This window comes from Littorina saxatilis, linkage group LG10, assembly GCF_037325665.1.
Source record: "Littorina saxatilis isolate snail1 linkage group LG10, US_GU_Lsax_2.0, whole genome shotgun sequence".
Taxonomy (NCBI): Eukaryota; Metazoa; Mollusca; class Gastropoda; order Littorinimorpha; family Littorinidae; genus Littorina; species Littorina saxatilis.
The window spans coordinates 39,162,926-39,182,380 of NC_090254.1; the positions used below are offsets into that span (position 1 = coordinate 39,162,926).

At 41.2% G+C, this 19,455-nt stretch overlaps 1 protein-coding gene across 1 annotated transcript; it reads right to left on the minus strand.

Moving 5' to 3' along the window:
- Positions 1-4,982: 4,982 nt before the first annotated feature.
- LOC138978804 (uncharacterized) lies at positions 4,983-15,810 on the minus strand. Its single transcript, XM_070351592.1, has 6 exons — positions 15,724-15,810; positions 11,262-11,363; positions 10,224-10,304; positions 9,237-9,499; positions 8,161-8,320; positions 4,983-5,974 (listed from the first exon to the last, which is right to left on the minus strand). The coding sequence occupies exons 2-6, from the start codon at positions 11,335-11,337 to the stop codon at positions 5,760-5,762; spliced, it is 795 nt and encodes a 264-aa protein (XP_070207693.1). The 5' UTR covers positions 11,338-11,363; positions 15,724-15,810; the 3' UTR covers positions 4,983-5,759.
- Positions 15,811-19,455: the final 3,645 nt, after the last annotated feature.

The following is a 19,455-nucleotide window of genomic DNA, read 5'->3' on the forward strand; positions in this document are numbered from 1 at the left end:
GTACGTTTTGCAACATATATCTCTATTAATGTGAGATACGCATTTAGTACACACACAAAATCCCACTCTTCATATATATGAAGCAGTCGGTCTGTGCATCCAAGTTTGGGGGTGCTGTTATCCAATGTAAAAGCCTGGACAAATGTGAGGAAGTTTACATGATCATTAAATTTTACAGGAGTAGGAAGGTTGCTTAATTTACATTTGGAATTATTAGAAAGAAAAAAGTCTGAAAGGTAGTGTCACAGGCTGTGTTATTCCAAATTCAAAAGCCACATGTTCTTTGTTTGCATCGTAAAGATCTAATCTCAATGTATAAGTGAGCCCATCATGTGTTATATTGGATTCGATTCATATTTAAATTCATGGTTCCTTGTTTTTTTCCTGAAATTGTCACAATCATATCTGTGAATTTCTCATATGTAATATTGTGGGTTTTCCTTGTGGCATTTTACACGGATTTATTTCAGATGTATTTTTTAAATCACTCTGCTCTTCATATTTTCACATGTGATTGTATAGACGATATGCAATAATGTGATACCGTTTGTAAAAACATTACTTCTACATTTAACAACCGTTTATTTTTTTCGAGTTCCCCATCCCCTTTTATTTTACCAATTGCCTGGTGGCTGTGTGGCTAGCTATGAATAATCAGTTCGAGAAAGGCAGGCTAGTTACAAACGAAAAGCTGGGATAGAGTGTTCAAATTTCGATAGTGTCATATATTATAAATCTGTTAGAACTTCTGTGATATTATTAACACTGTAATTTAATTATTGTCAAAGGATCTGAACTGTTTCGTTGATTTCAGTATTTTCATTTTACTACATGTAGCGTACAATACAATTAATTTGATTTGTTCTACTTTCCGTGAAAGCACGATTGTGTTTTTGTGCGCATTATGATGTTTTACTGTCAAAATTTGTACACTGTAATATCGATTTGTATTGTTTACAGGCCTTGTTGCGCGTAAACATGTTTTTAAAATATATTTTTACTTTCTGCATTAAAGATTATGACCATTGTAAGCGCTCCTTTTTTGTCATTTTGACGTTTGCACGCTTATATGTTTGTCAGAGCGTAGTCGGTGAAAAGCGTTAAACTGTACGGGGACATTTATGCAATTTAAAAACCAAAAAGCAACTCTATTAAGGTTTAGAATATGTTTGCAATCAAATAAATATCCATTTCTTACATATTTAAATCATAGAAGTTGGCGACACAGGTAACATGCACAGATTTATTAACTTAAATTGGGTATTTTGGTTTCAAATCTTCTTTTCTTTCAATGTTCCATAGCTTTGTTTAACTCATTGTCTCCCAGGTACGGATATATCCGTACCCACTCATATGGCTCCATCTGACCTGGTACGGATATATCCGTACACACAGTCACTTCCTGTAACGTCGATCTAACGCCTGCATTCCAGCGTGTTGATACACAGTTGCTACACAGTTACTAGAAGTCAGGCGTATGTATGTATCGATGATAAACGCGTGCTACTCCTGCATGGCTTCCACCACCTTCGCCAGGCGACAGTAATGTTTGTATCCTTTTGAGGCATTCTCAGCCAGATTGTAGCGCCATTTACTTTCAAAGGTCGCTAAATACCAGTAGGCCTACATAGTGAAAGTTTAAAATGATTGAACATTATTCGTGTTTTAAGAATAGCCCAAGGCGACAGCAATTGCACCTCATTTGTGAGAAAGGGTGCCTTGAAGGGTGCCTAAATTAAAACATTTTGCTTGATGTGTGTGTGTGTGTGTGTGTGTGTGTGAATAGAATAGAATAAACTTTATTGTCAGTAAGCCTAGTTTATAAAATGTGTGTGTGTGTGGGTGCGTGTGTGTACAACTCCTTTCTTTAAGTCTTTTGGCCACCTACAAGGCACACAATCAATGTCTTCTCAAGAAGTGCATGCCTACCCTTCATCGGTTGGATTTTGCCAGGTCAGTATAATCTTTGACTTATTTGGAATGCAAAACCCACTGTAACAGATACATGCACACTGATCAACACACTGTAACATACAACCCTTTGCCACACTCAGTTCACACACAACCCTTTGCCATACTCGGTTCACACACAACCCTTTGCCACACTCAGTTCACACACAACCCTTTGCCACACTCATTTCACACACAACCCTTTGCCACACTCGGTTCACACACAACCCTTTGCCACACTCGGTTCACACACAACCCTTTGCCATACTCGGTTCACACACAACCCTTTGCCACACTCAGTTCACACACAACCCTTTGCCACACTCGGTTCACACACAACCCTTTGCCACACTCAGTTCACACACAACCCTTTGCCACACTCAGTTCACACACAACCCTTTGCCACACTCGGTTCACACACAACCCTTTGCCACACTCGGTTCACACACAACCCTTTGCCACACTCGGTTCACACACAACCCTTTGCCACACTCGGTTCACACACAACCCTTTGCCACACTCAGTTCACACACAACCCTTTGCCACACTCGGTTTACACACAACCCTTTGCCACACTCAGTTCACACACAACCCTTTGCCACACTCAGTTCACACACAACCCTTTGCCACACTCGGTTCACACACAACCCTTTGCCACACTCAGTTCACACACAACCCTTTGCCACACTCGGTTCACACACAACCCTTTGCCACACTCGGTTCACACACAACCCTTTGCCACACTCAGTTCACACACAACCCTTTGCCACACTCAGTTCACACACAACCCTTTGCCACACTCGGTTCACACACAACCCTTTGCCACACTCGGTTCACACACAACCCTTTGCCACACTCGGTTCACACACAACCCTTTGCCACACTCAGTTCACACACAACCCTTTGCCACACTCAGTTCACACACAACCCTTTGCCACACTCGGTTCACACACAACCCTTTGCCACACTCAGTTCACACACAACCCTTTGCCACACTCAGTTCACAAACAACCCTTTGCCACACTCAGTTCACAAACAACCCTTTGCCACACTCGGTTCACACACAACCCTTTGCCACACTCAGTTCACACATAACCCTTTGCCACACTCAGTTCACACACAACCCTTTGCCACACTCAGTTCACACACAACCCTTTGCCACACTCGGTTCACACATAACCCTTTGCCACACTCAGTTCACACACAACCCTTTGCCACACTCGGTTCACACACAACCCTTTGCCACACTCGGTTCACACACAACCCTTTGCCATACTCGGTTCACACACAACCCTTTGCCACACTCGGTTCACACACAACCCTTTGCCATACTCGGTTCACACACAACCCTTTGCCACACTCAGTTCACACACAACCCTTTGCCATACTCGGTTCACACACAAGCCTTTGCAACAAAACAGTCAATGGCAATACTTTCATCTTTATTACATAACAGAACCGTAATGGGGTAAAAGAAATAACGCAGTTTTTCTCCTACAACGACAGAATATGTGAGAAAAAAAGAAGGATAACATGTTCATTTATACCCACTCATAGTTTCATTTCACACCCACTGATCATAGTTTTGTTTCACTCACTCATAATTGTATTTCACTCTCACACATATATGTTGTTTTATTTCATACCCACTCATAGTTTATTTCATACCAAAATTGTTATTTCACGCCCACTCATACATGTAGTTAATTTCACACCCACTCATAGTTTTATTTCATACCAAAATTGTTATTTCACGCCCACTCATACATGTAGTTAATTTCACACCCACTCATAGTCTTATTTCACACCCACTCATAGTTTTATTTACACACCCACTCATAGTCTTATTTCACACCCACTCATAGTTTTATTTACACACCCACTCAGTTCTATTTGACACTACTCGGTTTTAACTTCTATTTCAAACCCACACAATGTCAGTTTTATTTTATACCAAACCAGCTGGCTGCAGGGATGGATGTAGAGACACACATGCACATAAACATGCTCAGTCACTCAAACAAACACATACTTATAGACATACCAGGGGGGGGGGAGGCTTTATCAACTAACAGTAACAGCAGAGCGCTTTAATGAGACCTGATAAACAAAGGGAAATAAGCTCTCTAAATTCATAAAACATGTGCAACGAGGAAGTGGGAGTTAGACGGAACCAATCTCCTGGCACCCAAGAGAATAACAAGCATTGAAATGATTAAGCGACTTTCAACCTAAAAAAAAGCGCCGCAAGTTCATATAATCCTCATTCTCCAAGACCCTCTGACTAAACCTTAAACCAAACGCTTAAAAAAAAAAAAAAATTAAAAAATAAAAACCTCCAACACTTACCTACAGAGTCAAACACAAGAACCAGCTTTTATTCCTGACCAGACAGAGTCCTTGGAATAAAGACTTGTTATTACAAATAAAGACATTTGTTTAAGATTCTCACGTATACTATCCATGCAACCCTGTAACAACTATTGCATTTAAGTGTTTATTCATTGTTTGTTCGTTCATGAAACTCCCACGGCTTTTACGTCCATGACCGTTTTTACCCCGCCATTTAGGCAGCCATACGCCGTTTTCGGAAGAAGCATGCTGGGTATTTTCGTGTTTCTATAACCCATCGAACTCTGACATGGATTACAGGATCTTTTTCGTGCACACTTGGTCTTGTGCTTGCGTGTACACACGGGGGGTGTTCGGACACCGAGGAGAGTCTGCACACAAAGTTGACTCTGAGAAATAAATCTCTCGCCGAACGTGGGGACGAACTCACGCTGACAGCGGCCAACTGGATACAAATCCAGCGCGCTACCGACTGAGCTACATCCCCGCCCATTGTTTCAGCTGTAATGCAACTTTCTAGAAAGAGTTTTAAAATCTGTCACAGGTTTGGAGATTCACATCAAAACAATTCATGACTTCAAGTGCATACAGAGGAATTAAAGCACACATCAAATCAACCCATCCAAAAACAGGTACATTACCGTATTTGACGGACTACAAGCCGTGACTTTTTTTAAACAAAATCGCATTGCGGCTTATGAAAAGATGCGGCCTATACGTGGCTCGTCCCAATTTTGTTGTTAAAAGTCGGGGGTGCGGCTTATAAAACGGTGCGTCTTGTAATCCGTCAAATACGGTACTCTTTCCAATATCCTTGCCCCAAAAGAGCCAATATGCAACACAATTACAGTGGAAGCCCCCTTTAAGAACCGCCAAAAATCTGAGAAAATCAGGTCTTAAAAAGGAGGGAGTCTTAAAATTGGGGTAAATTTAACAGAGCCAACAGTTTATTTAATCGGTGTGGTTTGTCATAAACAGTTGTACATGTAATCAAAAGCCAAGAACCCCAACTCCTTCTTTCTGACGTTGACAAACACTCACAATAAACATTTGACTGCAGTAGACTACAGTGGACTACAGTGGACTGTGGAACCCCCCTTTCAAGACCCCCCGATTTAAGACTTCCCAAGCCTTACTTTTTCACATGTTTTGTTTATAATCTCTGTCACTTTACCTCTATTTTAAGACTCCCTACTTTTAAGACCTGATTTTCTTAGATTTGTTAGGACTTAAAACGGGGGTTCCAATGTCTAAGCTATCTCAGAGCACACACACACACCCAGACACACAAACGTAGACACACAGACACAGACACACACACACAGACCGACCAACCGACACACACACACACACACAGACTGACCGACACACACACACACACTGACTGACCGACACACACACACACACTGACTGACCGACACACACACACACACAGACCGACACACACACGCAGGATCTTAAAAGGGGGTACCGCTGTACCTCCCTGGAAACTGCTCTTCTTCCGAATGACAAAAAGTTTCTAGTCCCTCCCCCATCTCTCGGGCCCTCGCTCTCTCCATCCTTCGCCTCCTCCCCCCGTTTCTGTCTGGAGCTGCCCTGAACCACTCCTGACAGGCCTTCTTGATCTCCACATTTGTCGCGTCTTTGCTTTCCTTGTTGAGTCGGACAACTTCTGCACAAACCACAGGATTACAGGATCTTTTTCGTGCGCACTTGGTCTTGTGCTTGCGTGAACACACGGGGGTGTTCGGACACCGAGGAGAGTCTGAACGTGGGGACGAACTCACGCTGACAGCGGCCAACTGGATACAAATCCAGCGCGCTACCGACTGAGCTACATCCCCGCCCAACAAAAGTTTCTACCCATGAAAAAATCTCAGCTCAGTGAAGACTGAAGGAGCAGTACTGTCATCTGAACTCAAGCCTGTACAGTGGAACCCCCCTTTTAAGACCTCCACAAATCTAAAAAAACAAGGTCTTAAAATGGGGGTAATACTAATTTACAGAGGTTATGAACTTTCTTTCTTTCTTTCTTTCTTTATTTATTTGGTGTTTAACGTTGTTTTCAACCACGAAGGTTATATCGCGACGGGGAAAGGGGGGGGGGGGGGGGGGGGGGGGGATGGGATAGAGCCACTTGTTAATTGTTTCTTGTTCATAAAAGCACTAATCAAAAAATTGCTCCAGGGGCTTGCAACGTAGTACAATATAATTATTACCTTACTGGGAGAATGCAAGTTTCCAGTACAAAGGACTTAACATTTCTTACATACTGCTGGACTAAAATCTTTACAAACATTGACTATATTCTATACAAGAAACACTTAACAAGGGTAAAAGGAGAAACAGAATCCGTTAGTCGCCTCTTACGACATGCTGGGGAGCATCGGGTAAATTCTTCCCCCTAACCCGCGGGGGGTGGGTTATGAACAGAAAGTCTGAGAAAACAAGGTCTTAAAGGAGGGAGTCTTAAATTGGGGAGGTCTTTAACTCATTCGAGTCGTGCCGGTGAAATATCGCCGGCACTTTTCTACTGCGTAAAAGACGTGCCGGCGATATATCACCAGCAAGATTTTTTTTTTATCCTTGTTGGGAGCAACGAGGATTGCAGGGACGTAACTGGCAACTAAAAGTATGTTCATTTTTGAGGGAGTTGCTTACCTTTTAACTACTATTAGCGTTGGTTTGTCGCCTTCAGCACTGATTTTTCCGTGCAGGCTGCGACGTAGTCAATTCGCCGAAACCGCATGGCGTCGCTCAAAACTTTCGTTTTACCCCCTTTTGGATACCATATTGGATTAAGTGCCACACACAGGGTCCCCACTGGTTTTTAGAAACAAAATTCCATGACTTTTCCATGACTTTCCATGAGCCTCAATAACATTTTCCATGACTAGATCCACAGGTCGCCATTTCCGAACACGCAAACTTTTTACGTCTTGGAGGGGGAGGGAGGTTTTGGAATGGCTGGGCGACGAAAATAGCCGCTGGCGTGCTTAAGGTTAATTTTTCGTTCTTTCTTATTTTTGTCAAATTCCATGACTTTCCATGACTTGAATTGAAATTCCATGACTTTCCAGGCCTGAAAAATTAAAAATCAAATTCCATGACTTTCCAGGTTTTCCATGACCTGTACGAACCCTGCACACAGTTGGATCTACAGCCTCAATTATAAGGTTTGTTTGTTTGTTTGTTTGTTTGCTTAACGCCCAGCCGACCACGAAGGGCCATATCAGGGCGGTGCTGCTTTGACATATAAAGTGCGCCACACACAAGACAGAAGTCGCAGCACAGGCTTCATGTCTCACCCAGTCATATTATTCTGACACCGGACCAACCAGTCCTAGCACTCACCCCATAATGCCAGACGCCAGGCGGAGCAGCCACTAGATTGCCAATTTTAAAGTCTTAGGTATGACCCGGCCGGGGTTCGAACCCACGACCTCCCGATCACGGGGCGGACGCCTTACCACTAGGCCAACCGTGCCGGTCAAAAATTGGTTGCATGATGAGCGAATTTGTGGTACACATAAAAATAGACAGGATCATTGGAGTTTCAATGACAGGGATGGTCAAATCTCAAAATGTTAACTCGCCAGTCAGGCAAGTAATTTCAAGAAAGTCACTAGCCCGGTAGAAATTTCCCATGCCTGGTTGATACCACAGTTGATCGGCAGTGTTTGTATGGCTTTAAAACTCGATTTTACAACCAAAAGGGTCGCATTTGACCAGAATTTTCATTTGCAAGCCGGGCGATTTGTCAGGCAGTTTGTACTAGCCCGGCGGATTATTTACTCGCCCCTGGCCATCCCTGAATGGGTACTGTAATTGGATCAAGCAGCCATGAAGACAACTTACTGAAAAGGACGTGTTTTAGGCGCAGGCTGTGAAAAGCCTTTTTCCATCCAACTCCCGTCCAGGTGTACTGTTCCGCCAGGTCCTGGCTAAACAGCCCCCTCAGGAGGTTGTAGGTCACCTCCTTCAAACTATTCCCACCAATCACAGCAAGGTACTGGATCTGAACATGAAACACAATTGATCAGTTTCATAATTAAGTCTGGCTTTGTCGCACAAATCATGCTCACGCTCCAGTAAAAAAAACATAAGACTTACGTTACAAAAATCGATATCCAAACGCACATTGTCATGGCAAGTTTTTATGACAAGTACAATAAAACTAGGGATCCAAGTAAAAATAAATCTTATCTAGGTTCTTGTACAAAGACAGTAAACCTGACTCATGGTTAAGTAATAGAAACAACTGGATGTCTCTCTTGGCATCATTTCAAAACTGAATGTCTAACAACTGTCCTCGCCCAGTCAACAAAAACTTAATAGACAAACCAGTCCATATTCTACATTTGAAACCTCAGAACAATATCAGCAAGACACAAATACCAGATATTTCCCCTATGTTCTTTCTCGTGCGGTCATTCCTTTCAGTCAGTGACCCGATGGCTGGCCGGAGTCACATCTATACAGTGGAACCCCCCCTTCAAAAACACCCCACCCCCCACCCAATAGAGACTTCCCCCCCTTTTTGAAGACCTTGCTTTCTCAGAATTTCTGTTCATAAACTCTGTCAGTTTAATACCTCCATTTTTAAGACTCCTTTCTTTTCAAGACATGATTTTCTTAGATGTTTTTCAGACCTGTGAACCCCTGTTTTGTACTTAAAGTATTCTCAAACAAACTTGGCGTATTTTCAGAAAAATGAGTGTGTACTCCACACAGCATTTGAACATCCATGATTCAAACATGCGCTTGTGAAGAAAAGTAGTCTAGGAATTTTTTTCGTCGTATTTTACTTCCACCAACCATACACATCGTATCTGAGACAATCAAGCGTACACAATACGACGAAATCGTATGGGTTCCCAGGTCTGGTTTTTAGGGGGGTTCCAGGTACTGTACATAAGATAAGAAAAACTCACCACACTCTGCTCGACCTCCTGATCCCCCAGCTGATGTTCGAGATTGGCAAGGTCATCGCTGCACCCCAGAGGGAATGAGACCCCATCAGGGAGGGTGTCATTCAATTCAGCAGCTGCTGCAGGGTTACTTGACTGCAGGATTTGTAGCTGAACCTCTTTCAGCTCTCTTATCTCCTGCGTCTGCTGCTCCATGAGCTGGAAAAGTCGGCCAAAAGAATTGGCATATTCATTTCGCATCAGCCGCATCTCCTTCTGCAGGGCGGCTGCAACACATCAGTGAGCAAACTTTTTAATTTTAATGATGTATGTGTACAGAGAGAAAGAGAGAGAGGGGGAGAGGGAAGGAAAGGGAGAGAGATGGAGAGAGAGAAAGGGGGGAAAGGGAGGGAGAGAGGGAAGGAGGGGGAGAGAGAGAGGGGGGAGGAGGAGAGAGAGAGAGGGGAGGAGGAGAGAGAGAGGGGAGGAGGAGAGAGAAGGGGGGGGGGGGGGGGGGGGAGAGAGAGGGAGAGAGAGGGAGAGAGAGAGCTACAATCATCTGTGGCAGGAGAGACAAAATATTCAATATCCTGACCTGTACACATGCACCGCATTCGTAAAACCTGCCCCGCAAGATTTTATTTGACAGTCTTTCCCTATGAAACTAATAATTACTATCATCACATGTGCATTAACAAGTTAACAGTGTTTGCATTCTTTCTGCCTTTTAGGATATCCATCAAAGGACATGGAGAACAGCACCAACCACAAGTGAATCATCATACAAGCACTCTTCGCACCTGCTTGTCTGTCAATGCCGTTTCGCATCCTGTTGCTAATCCCTTTTATATAGTTAACCCAACATATGGCATCATCACACAAAAAGAAGCCTATATCAATTGTGGGCAGGAAAATCTTTTTTTTTAAGGAAGTCAGTGCCCTAACTAACATCGATGGTGAATTTAGCTGCACATCTAATATTTTTGGTCAATAAAACCGTATTGAGCTTACCAAATGGAGACTGTTCAGCTGCACCTTCCGGCAAAAAGGGCGCAGATGGAGCTGAAGGGGGCAGGGGGTAGTGGTGGTCATCTGCAACAACACAGCCAGTCAAATGTCACATGCACACTCATGAAGCCAAGGTATTGAATCCAAAACCATTCAACTTCATGTCTTTCATGTTGACACAGCACGTTAAATTTAAAAGATTGTCTGTGTTGTTCTGCTTATGCACACTGACACACACACACACACTCTCTCTCTCTCTGTCTCTGTCTCTCTCTGTCTCTCTCTCTCTCTCTCTCTCTCTCTCTCTCTCTCTCTCTCTCTCTCTCTTTTCTAGCTCTCTATCTCTCTCTCTTTTTTAGCTCTCTTTTCTAGCTCTCCCTTTCTCTATCTTTCTCTCTCTATTTTCCTTCTCTCCCTCTCTCTCTATTTTCTTTCTCTCTCTTATCCTTTTCTCTCTTTTTTTCTCTCTCTATTTTCTCTTTTTTTCTCTCTCTTTTTCTCTCTCTCTCTCTCTCTCTCTCTCACAGTCACTCTCTCTCTGTCTCTGTCTCTCTCTGTCTCTCTCTGTCTCTCTCTCTCTCTCTCTGTGTCTCTCTCTGTCTCTCTCTGTCTCTCTCTCTCTCTCTCTCTCTCTCTCTCTCTCTGACACAAATCTCCAGTCACTCACACACAGTCACACACAAACACACGGTCTTGCTTACTGTACAGGGATGGCCAAATCTCAAAATTTTAACTCTCCAGCTGTGCGAGTAACTTCAAGAAAATCCCTATAGCCCGGCAGAAATGTCCCTGGCCCGGTACATACCACAGTTGCTGCATCAGTGTTTATAATCATATGGCTTTGAAACTCGATAGTGCAACCAAAAGTGTTGCATTTGAGTTTGACCAGAACTTTCACTGGCCAGCTGGGCGAGTTACCAGGCGGTTTCTACTAGCCCAGTAATACTTTACTCGCCCCCGATGATTGGACGGACAATTTGACCATCCCTGCACAGTCACACACATCTTGCTTACTGTAAAATACAGGGTAGAGACACTTACAAGACTGTGGTGACCCTTCAGCAACACCAATCTCTGTCTCCATCTTAATCTTCAGTTTTGGGTACTTTTCCTCCATTCAGTGACGAAGAAGACACTGTTCACCTGAAAGTTATACAATGAAACCCCAAACTTAAGTCAGTTAAGGCAATGTGAGGCACTAAAATTACCAAAATTAAACTTGGAGAATACACAAAATAACTTAGTTTTCTGGGTAGTTATTGAAGTGTAAAGAGAAATAACAAATGTGTGAATACTAAATGACATAGACTGCCGTTGCTATGAAAACTGGCTTTAACAGAGCCATATTATTGGATTTCTAGGAAACGGTTTTACAGCAACATCATACATCAGAAATGCATGATATTTGCCACGAAGATACATATGACTTATATCTACAATCATATAGAATGATATTTTGACAAAAGACTACAGTTGAATTCTAATTCATTTTTGAAATAAGGATTAATGAATATATGTGGTTAGAAATTCAATAATCCTTATTACAGAAATTAATATAAATTCAACTGTAGTCTTTAGTCAAAATGTCGTTCTATATAAGACATGTGTATCCTTGTGCCAAATATTATGCATTTCTGATGTATGATGTTACTGTAAAACCGTTTCCTAGAATTCCAAAATAGCGGCTGTTTCCTTAGCAACGGCAGTCTGTGACCAATGGTAATTGTATTCACATTTTTTTCATTTATTTTTTATAAGTCTCTTCAATAACTACCCAGAAAACTAGGTTATTCCATGTATTCTCCAAGTTTCATTTTACTGCCGCACATTGCCTTAAGACCCCCAATTTAAGACTCCCTCCCTTTTGACTTAAGACCTCAGTTTCTCAGACTTTCTGTTCATAACCTCTGTAAATATACCCCCATTTTAATAAAGACTCCTTTCTTCTTTTTTTGTGTAAAAACCTGACTTTCTTAGATTTTTTTAGTTCTTAGTTAAAGTTGATTACACTTTATGTCTAAAATATCTTGGAGCGCACACACGCATGCATACACTTATCTTTGTAAAAGAAAACAATCTTTCGTCAAAATAATAACTAAATAAGGACAAGAAATAATTGTATGTTGAAAACCGACACATTCACCTACACAAGAGAGAGAGAGAGGGAGAGAGCTAGGTTAAAAGTGAAAACAGTCAAAAGCCTGAAAAGGATTCTCAAATTCTGAAAGCGTAGAATCGGTTGGCAAGTATTAACTCCCAAACTCAAATCGCTTTTCTCAAGTTCTTGCCTTGTCTTCTTGTTCTTTGTTTTTAAACTTAGCTGATGGAACAAACTATTTATGAGGTTCATGCAACAAAAGAGAAAAAAAAAGAAAAGACGACATAAAGAGAGAACGGTAATCTTGAACTTTATTGTGTTAAAACTTAAATTCAAAGCTCAGAATTCAGAGCCATTTAAGCCTCCAAATGTGCAGAACCTGCACTTGTAAGCAGAACAAGTCATTTTAGATCCCTTTGGAGTCACGGAATGAACTGTACGAATGCTTTTCGCTTGCATGCTTCAAAGAAGGAATTATCCGTAGGACCGGACAGGGGAGGCAACTCGATCGTGTAAATGATGTCTCTTGGTTAACAACATACCACATTTTCGCTGATCAAACGGGTACTTATTTTCTCAGAAAACCCCAAAAACCTCCGAAAACCCCCGAAAACCCCATCTAGACTAACTAAATATATCTTCAAAGTGAAGACATGCCTGTGAAAAGTAAGCCTGATTCATATGCTACATGCATCCTTATATTTGTGTTGAGAGCCGGATTTTCGACGAAATCGATGCAACAATTTCAATGCAAGGTAGGTAACTCTTGTTACTCGAAATCACATTAGTATTGATGACGTCATGTGATTAGTGCTTCCGCTCCTTCGTAAATCCTCGCACAAACACGAAAATAAAGTCATGAACGGTGAAAGTTGCAAATATAAGTCATGATTGCAAACAATCATGTAACAACACACGATCTAAGGACGAATTTTCTTCATTTCTGATGAGGTTTTCGGAGGTTTTCGGAGACAAGTAGTACCGGATCAAACAACCAAATTAATTAATTATGCTTAAGTTTGGAGCTCAATCCCTCAATTAATTTCACGATAAATGTTCTTTGGCTTGATTACAGGGACTTGTATATGAGCCAATGTCAAAAGGTGCTGTCTGACAGCTTCGAAAATCAAAGTACATCCAAAGTAAAATGACTGGTGTTTTGAGTTGCTTAACACATTCAGTATATAGTTTCTAAAGGAGAAAGGGGAACATCTTTCACAACGGCTGTGTTATTTGGCCGTTAAGTTGAGGCTTGACGAGTGTCTCTTGTGGCATGTAAGGACATAAACCTGATTTTTTCCTCTTTTTTTCTAGAACTTTCATTTCTACTAAATTCTACTGAGCTCGCATATGAGTATTGGGGTGTAGATTAAATATAATCAAGGTAAAAGCGCATAAAATGTGTATGTTAGCAACATGAATTCATTTATTGCTATCACAGTCACAAACGGTATGTGCTCCATACAAAAGTTCTTTAATTTGAGGTTTTCTCAGATATTGTTGAAGTCAAAGCTTTGAAACTTCACATACTTGTATGATTGTATGACCTCCAGACATGGTGAGAGAGTAGTTGACCTTCGTCACATTTCAAGGTCACGGCGGGGTCGTATTGGGTCAGAAAGTGATAAATTGGTATTTTCTCGAAAAGTTTTAAAGCAACAGCTTTTAAACGTCACACACTTCTTTGTTGAGATAATATCCAATCCTGATGCTCAATTTGGTTTACTCTTGTGAAATAGCAAGGTCATAGCAGGTCTGTCTTAATGAGGAGAAAAAAATGTATCATTGTTTTTTATGTTTTTGGGGCTACATCTTTGAAACTTCCACAATAATGACAATTCCTTTTTATTTCTTCTTTTCAAAAACTGTGATTATGAAGCAGTCATTTGATTTGCTTCTGACTGCTAGCAAAAAAACCAAAAAAAAGTAAAAATTTTGTGGAAAAAAAGGAAATTTGATAAAAAAGTGTCTAGTGTGACATTGTGACGACAAAGCTTAAATTAGCCAGAAATGGTACCAAACTTCAAAATATAGTGGTTATTTTCATTGATTTTCCTTTTCACCGACAGTTTTTGTTCAAAACTTGTTCTTTTGTGTATCTAGTTGAACAACAACATTTTTTGGAAGCTTTTTTAAAGTTTGAGTTTTTGTGACGCAAAGAGTCACGCTAGACACGCAATTTTCAAACTTTAATAATTTCTTTAAAAAGCGGACAAATGGGAAGAAAAACACACAGAACTATGTATTGGGGTTCATGCAATCATTTGGTTTAAATCCAACTGCCCAGAAAAAAGCTTATTCGCATTTTTTCTAAAACTATCGAGAGTACTCAAACACCTTGTCAAAATACGTCCCTAAAAAGCACTAATTTGCGTAATGAATGAGGAGCAGAATTTTAACTGTTTATAGTTAGTCTTTGGTTTTTCTCTGCGATCATCTTTATTCATTAATCTCTCAGAAAAACCAAAAGTTCCATCTGAGTGTACATTCAGTAAATAGTTACAGAACTTATAAAATACCTAGCGTACCCACAGCACCTTTTGACATTGGCTCATATATCAAAAATTAATGAAGAATGGCACTGGATTCTGAGCTATGAATTTAACATATACTAAAGTTCAAGATTACCAGAACAAGATGGTAGTACTTGTCTCGGAAAACCCCGAAAACCTCATCAAAACTTACGAAAATTTGTCCTTTATCGTCTTTTGTTATATTTGTTACTTTCACCGTTCATGGCTTTATTTTCGTGTTTGTGCGAGGATTTACGAAGGAGCAGAAGCACTAATCACATGACGTCATCAATACTTGTGCTAATTTGAGTAACAAGAGTTACCTTCCTTGCATTGAAATTGTTGCATGGACTTCTTCGAAAATCCGGCTCTTAAAACAAAAAATAAGGGTGCATACAATCAGGCATGATTTCTCACAGGCATGTCCAAAACTTCACTTTGAAGATAGATTCAGTTATTCTAGATGGGTTTTTCTGGGGTTTTCTGAGGTTTTGGGGTTTTCGGAGAAAATAAGTACCCGAACAAGATTACCAGAGAACAGTAGGCTAAATAGATCTAAATAGCAGACGATAATGTGTACACTGTACGATCACATTGTAGGTCACCTGAAATGTCCTATTGAAATTTGTGAAGCCGCTCAAATGTCCTATTCATGTTAATGGAGTCAGGACATTATTGTGTCCGATTAGCACTTACGAATTTGTAGCAACATTCCTGCATTGACAGTGGCCGAGTCAGTTGAGTGAGTGAATGGGGCCATTAATTGTCAATAATCTTTGAAAACGAATGAAAGCTTTCCTGCTTTTGGCCCTAATCAAAACGTAACGTGGTGAATGTGCAGTGAACATGATTTGGCAGAAGCAAATAATGAAAAAAAAGCTGCAGGTTTTACCTTCAAAAGACAGCGACCGCGCGCAGAAACTCGGCCAAATTTTGCTGTTTCTGCTTTTTCAGTCGAGCGGCACTAGTTCTGCAGAGTGATTCCCCTTCCAACGACTGTCTATTTGCCACATACTACTAAAATGATTTAGTGCATGAACTTGACAGTACGGTGTGTGTGTGTGTGTGTGTGCGTGTGTGTTTGCGTGCGTGTGTGTGTGTGTGTGATTGTATTTTTTTTTATTGTTATTAAGTTTTCAGTTTCTTTATTTATTACTGTTTTGTGCTTTTGTATCTTGGTGTGTTGTTGCTTTTCATTGTTAATATGGCTGCTTGTTTAAGAACAAATTAAACCATCAAAGCGTCTCTCTCGCTCTCTCTCTTCACACACAGACACACAAATACGCTCTCTGTGTTTGTCACAGTCCCTCCATCTCTCCCTTCCTCCCTGTTTCTGTTATAGTATAAATTAGTACTGTAGTGTTTTGTTTTTTGTTTTGTATGTTTGTCATCCCAAGGACAGGCCCAGCCTAAAATTGTATCATTGTAAAAATAAAGTTCAGTCTCAATCTCTCTCTATCCTCTCTCTGCTCTAAAACTCAAATGACTGTCAACCATTTAATTTAGCAAGATTCCTTTTCCCATACTCCCATTAGGTTCAGCCATGACAATACGCATCTTTTGTTCACTTTATGAATAGTGCCATGTCGTTTCATCACGTCAGTATTTACAATTTGAATAATTCCCCTGTGTAATGTTCGGGTTCACGCCCCTCCAGTGTATGTGTGTGTGTGTGTGTGTGTGTGTGGGTGTGTGTGTGCACATGTGTTACAGAGAGAGAGAGAGAGAGAGAGAGAGAGAGAGAGAGAGAGAGAGAGAGAGAGAGAGAGAGAGAGAGAGAGAGAGAGAGAGAGAGACTTGTTTGTTAGCCAACTTTATTTATGCCAGGAAACAAAAAGAGGAACAATATAATGCTTAGGGATTGTCTGCACTGGTGGAAAAACATTGTCTTTACGCATATATCAATCTGGCTGCCAACACAGAGTGGGGTGCAGATATGAGTACCAGCTAGGTCGTTAATTAACCTATTTTCGCCAATTGTGATCACATTTTAAGACTAAGAGTAACCATAACATATGCATATATTTTTAGATTTAGAATTTGACGAAGAATACGATGCAATCAATTTTAAATCTGTTTGCGAAAAATTGATTTTAATGACAACCTTAATGAGCAAACTCATTAATTTGTAAGCCTTCAAGCTGAAATGCAATACTAAAGTCCGGGCTTCGTCCAAGATTACTTGACCAAAATTTTAACCAATTTGGTTGAAAAATGAGAGCGTGACAGTGCCGCCTCAACTTTCACAAAAAGCCGGATATGACATCATCAAAGACATTTATAAAAAAAAAAATTAAAAACCATCTGGGGATATCATACTCAGGAACTCTCATGTAATGTTTCATGAAGATCGGTCCAGTAGTTTTTCTGAATCGCTCTACACACACACACACACACACACACCATGACCCTCATCTCGATTCCCCCTCCATCTTGACTAAATGTAAAAAACAATGGAAAGAACAAAATTAAGGAATGTAAGAAGAAAACAAGGAATTATTAAAAACGAAAAAAGAATCCATTTATTGAACAAGGTGCAAACAAGTTAAACCAGCAAACAACAGCATAAGTATAATATGAATAAATGAAGCTCAGTTATATTGAATACTGTGCAGTTTTTGTGTTTGTTGTTGTTTAAAATAACAAAATGAGTGGGTGTACATTTAAATGGAATGCGCAAGAGAGCCCAGCAATGGGGACCAAGAGGCGTGCTTTCAAAAAAAGCATGTTTCTTTGTTTCGTTTATGGGCTGAAACTCCAAAGGCTTTTACGTGTATGACCTTTTTAACCCCGCCATTTAGGCAGCCATACGCCACTTTCAGGGGAAGCATGCTGGGTATTTTCATGTTTCTATAACCCACCCAACTCTGACATGGATTACAAGATCTTTTCCGTGCGTACTTGGTCTTGTGCTTGCGTGTACACACGAAAGGGGATAAGGCACTAGCAGGTCTGCACATTAGTTGACCTGGGAGATCAGAAAAATCTCCACCCTTATCCCACCAGGCAGCCGAGGCCAGGATTTGAACTCATTACCTTCTGATTAGGAGGCTGATGTCTTATCCACTAGGCCACAACGCCAATCAAAAAAGCACGTCTGTGTTTGCATTTCTAATTTCAAGGCTAAAATAAGTAGAGTAACAGGGTAGGTCAGTAACTTTCATTAATATTGCACCACTAATTTTATCGGCTTTATCCTGTTCGGAGTAAAAGGGCCTCTTACTCTTCCAGACCCCTGAAAAAGTTATTTTTCAAATAGAGAATACTACATGCATGGCTTGCTGTTTCGTACCAGATTTACGTGCGTTGCTTTTTAAAACATTCTGCTGCGAGCAAAAGCAAGCTTTTCAATATTTGAAAAAGCAACGAGTTTAAATCTAGTACGACACAGCAAGTACTACTCTGTTTATCCTACATACTGTACTTACATGTATTTAAATCAAAACGCCCCACAGTTGAGGCGTCCAAATTGAAGACGCTTCATGAGTTATTTCACAAGGTAGATTTCATTTGAAAAACAAGTTTGTTTGTTTGTTTGTTTGCTTAACGCCCAGCCGACCACGAAGGGCCATATCAGGGCGGTGCTGCTTTGACATATAACGTGCGCCACACACAAGACAGAAGTCGCAGCACAGGCTTCATGTCTCACCCAGTCACATTATTCTGACACCGGACCAACCAGTCCTAGCACTAACCCCATAATGCCAGACGCCAGGCGGAGCAGCCACTAGATTGCCAATTTTAAGTATGACCCGGTCGGGGTTCGAACACACGACCTCCCGATCACGGGGCGGACGTCTTACCACTAGGCCAACCGTGCCGGTAGTCCAAAGCGTGATCCGGTGAAGGTTAACAGTATTTTAGGACAACACAAGCAACAGCACAGACAGTATTACCAAAGCCATCCTTTCATTCAATATTAAGTTGGTTTTTACTTTGTAAAATGTATTCATTCAGTTACAAGGAGAGTGTAAAATGTCAAACCGGGCTGCCCGCAGCCTTCGTTGCCATATTAACTGACTCTGTACCACAATATTGGAGTTCATTCATGAGTCTGATGTTCCTGTTGAATGTTTGACAATAGGCCATGTGTTCCTTCAAGTAAGCTGGGCGAGTGAATGCAGCATCACATACTTCACAACGTTAAGGTCGCTCTCCTGTATGCCTTGACATGTGTTCCTTCAAGTAAGCTGGGCGAGTGAATGCAGCATCACATACTTCACAACGTTAAGGTCGCTCTCCTGTATGCCTTGACATGTGTTGCCTAAGTTACTGGAGCGAATGAATGCCGCATCACATTTTCCACACTGATATCATCGTTCTCCTGTATGTACTAACATAATAATACTACAGTGGAAACTCCCGTAACGACCACTCCCAAGAACGACCCCCTCCTTTTGCCGACCGAATTTCTCGGCACGGATGCTTTTCACACTGTAACTAACCTCCCAAGAACGACGCCCTCCTTTTTCCGACGACCGACCTACCAATTTAGGGTCAATAACGACTTTGACCTTTTAACCAGTGAGTGTCAAAGTTCGTAATTACGCAGCACACGCACGCCATTAGTCACGCATCAAGAGTCAGGGTCTGTAGTTAGTAGTGCGTGCAAGTCACGGCTGTC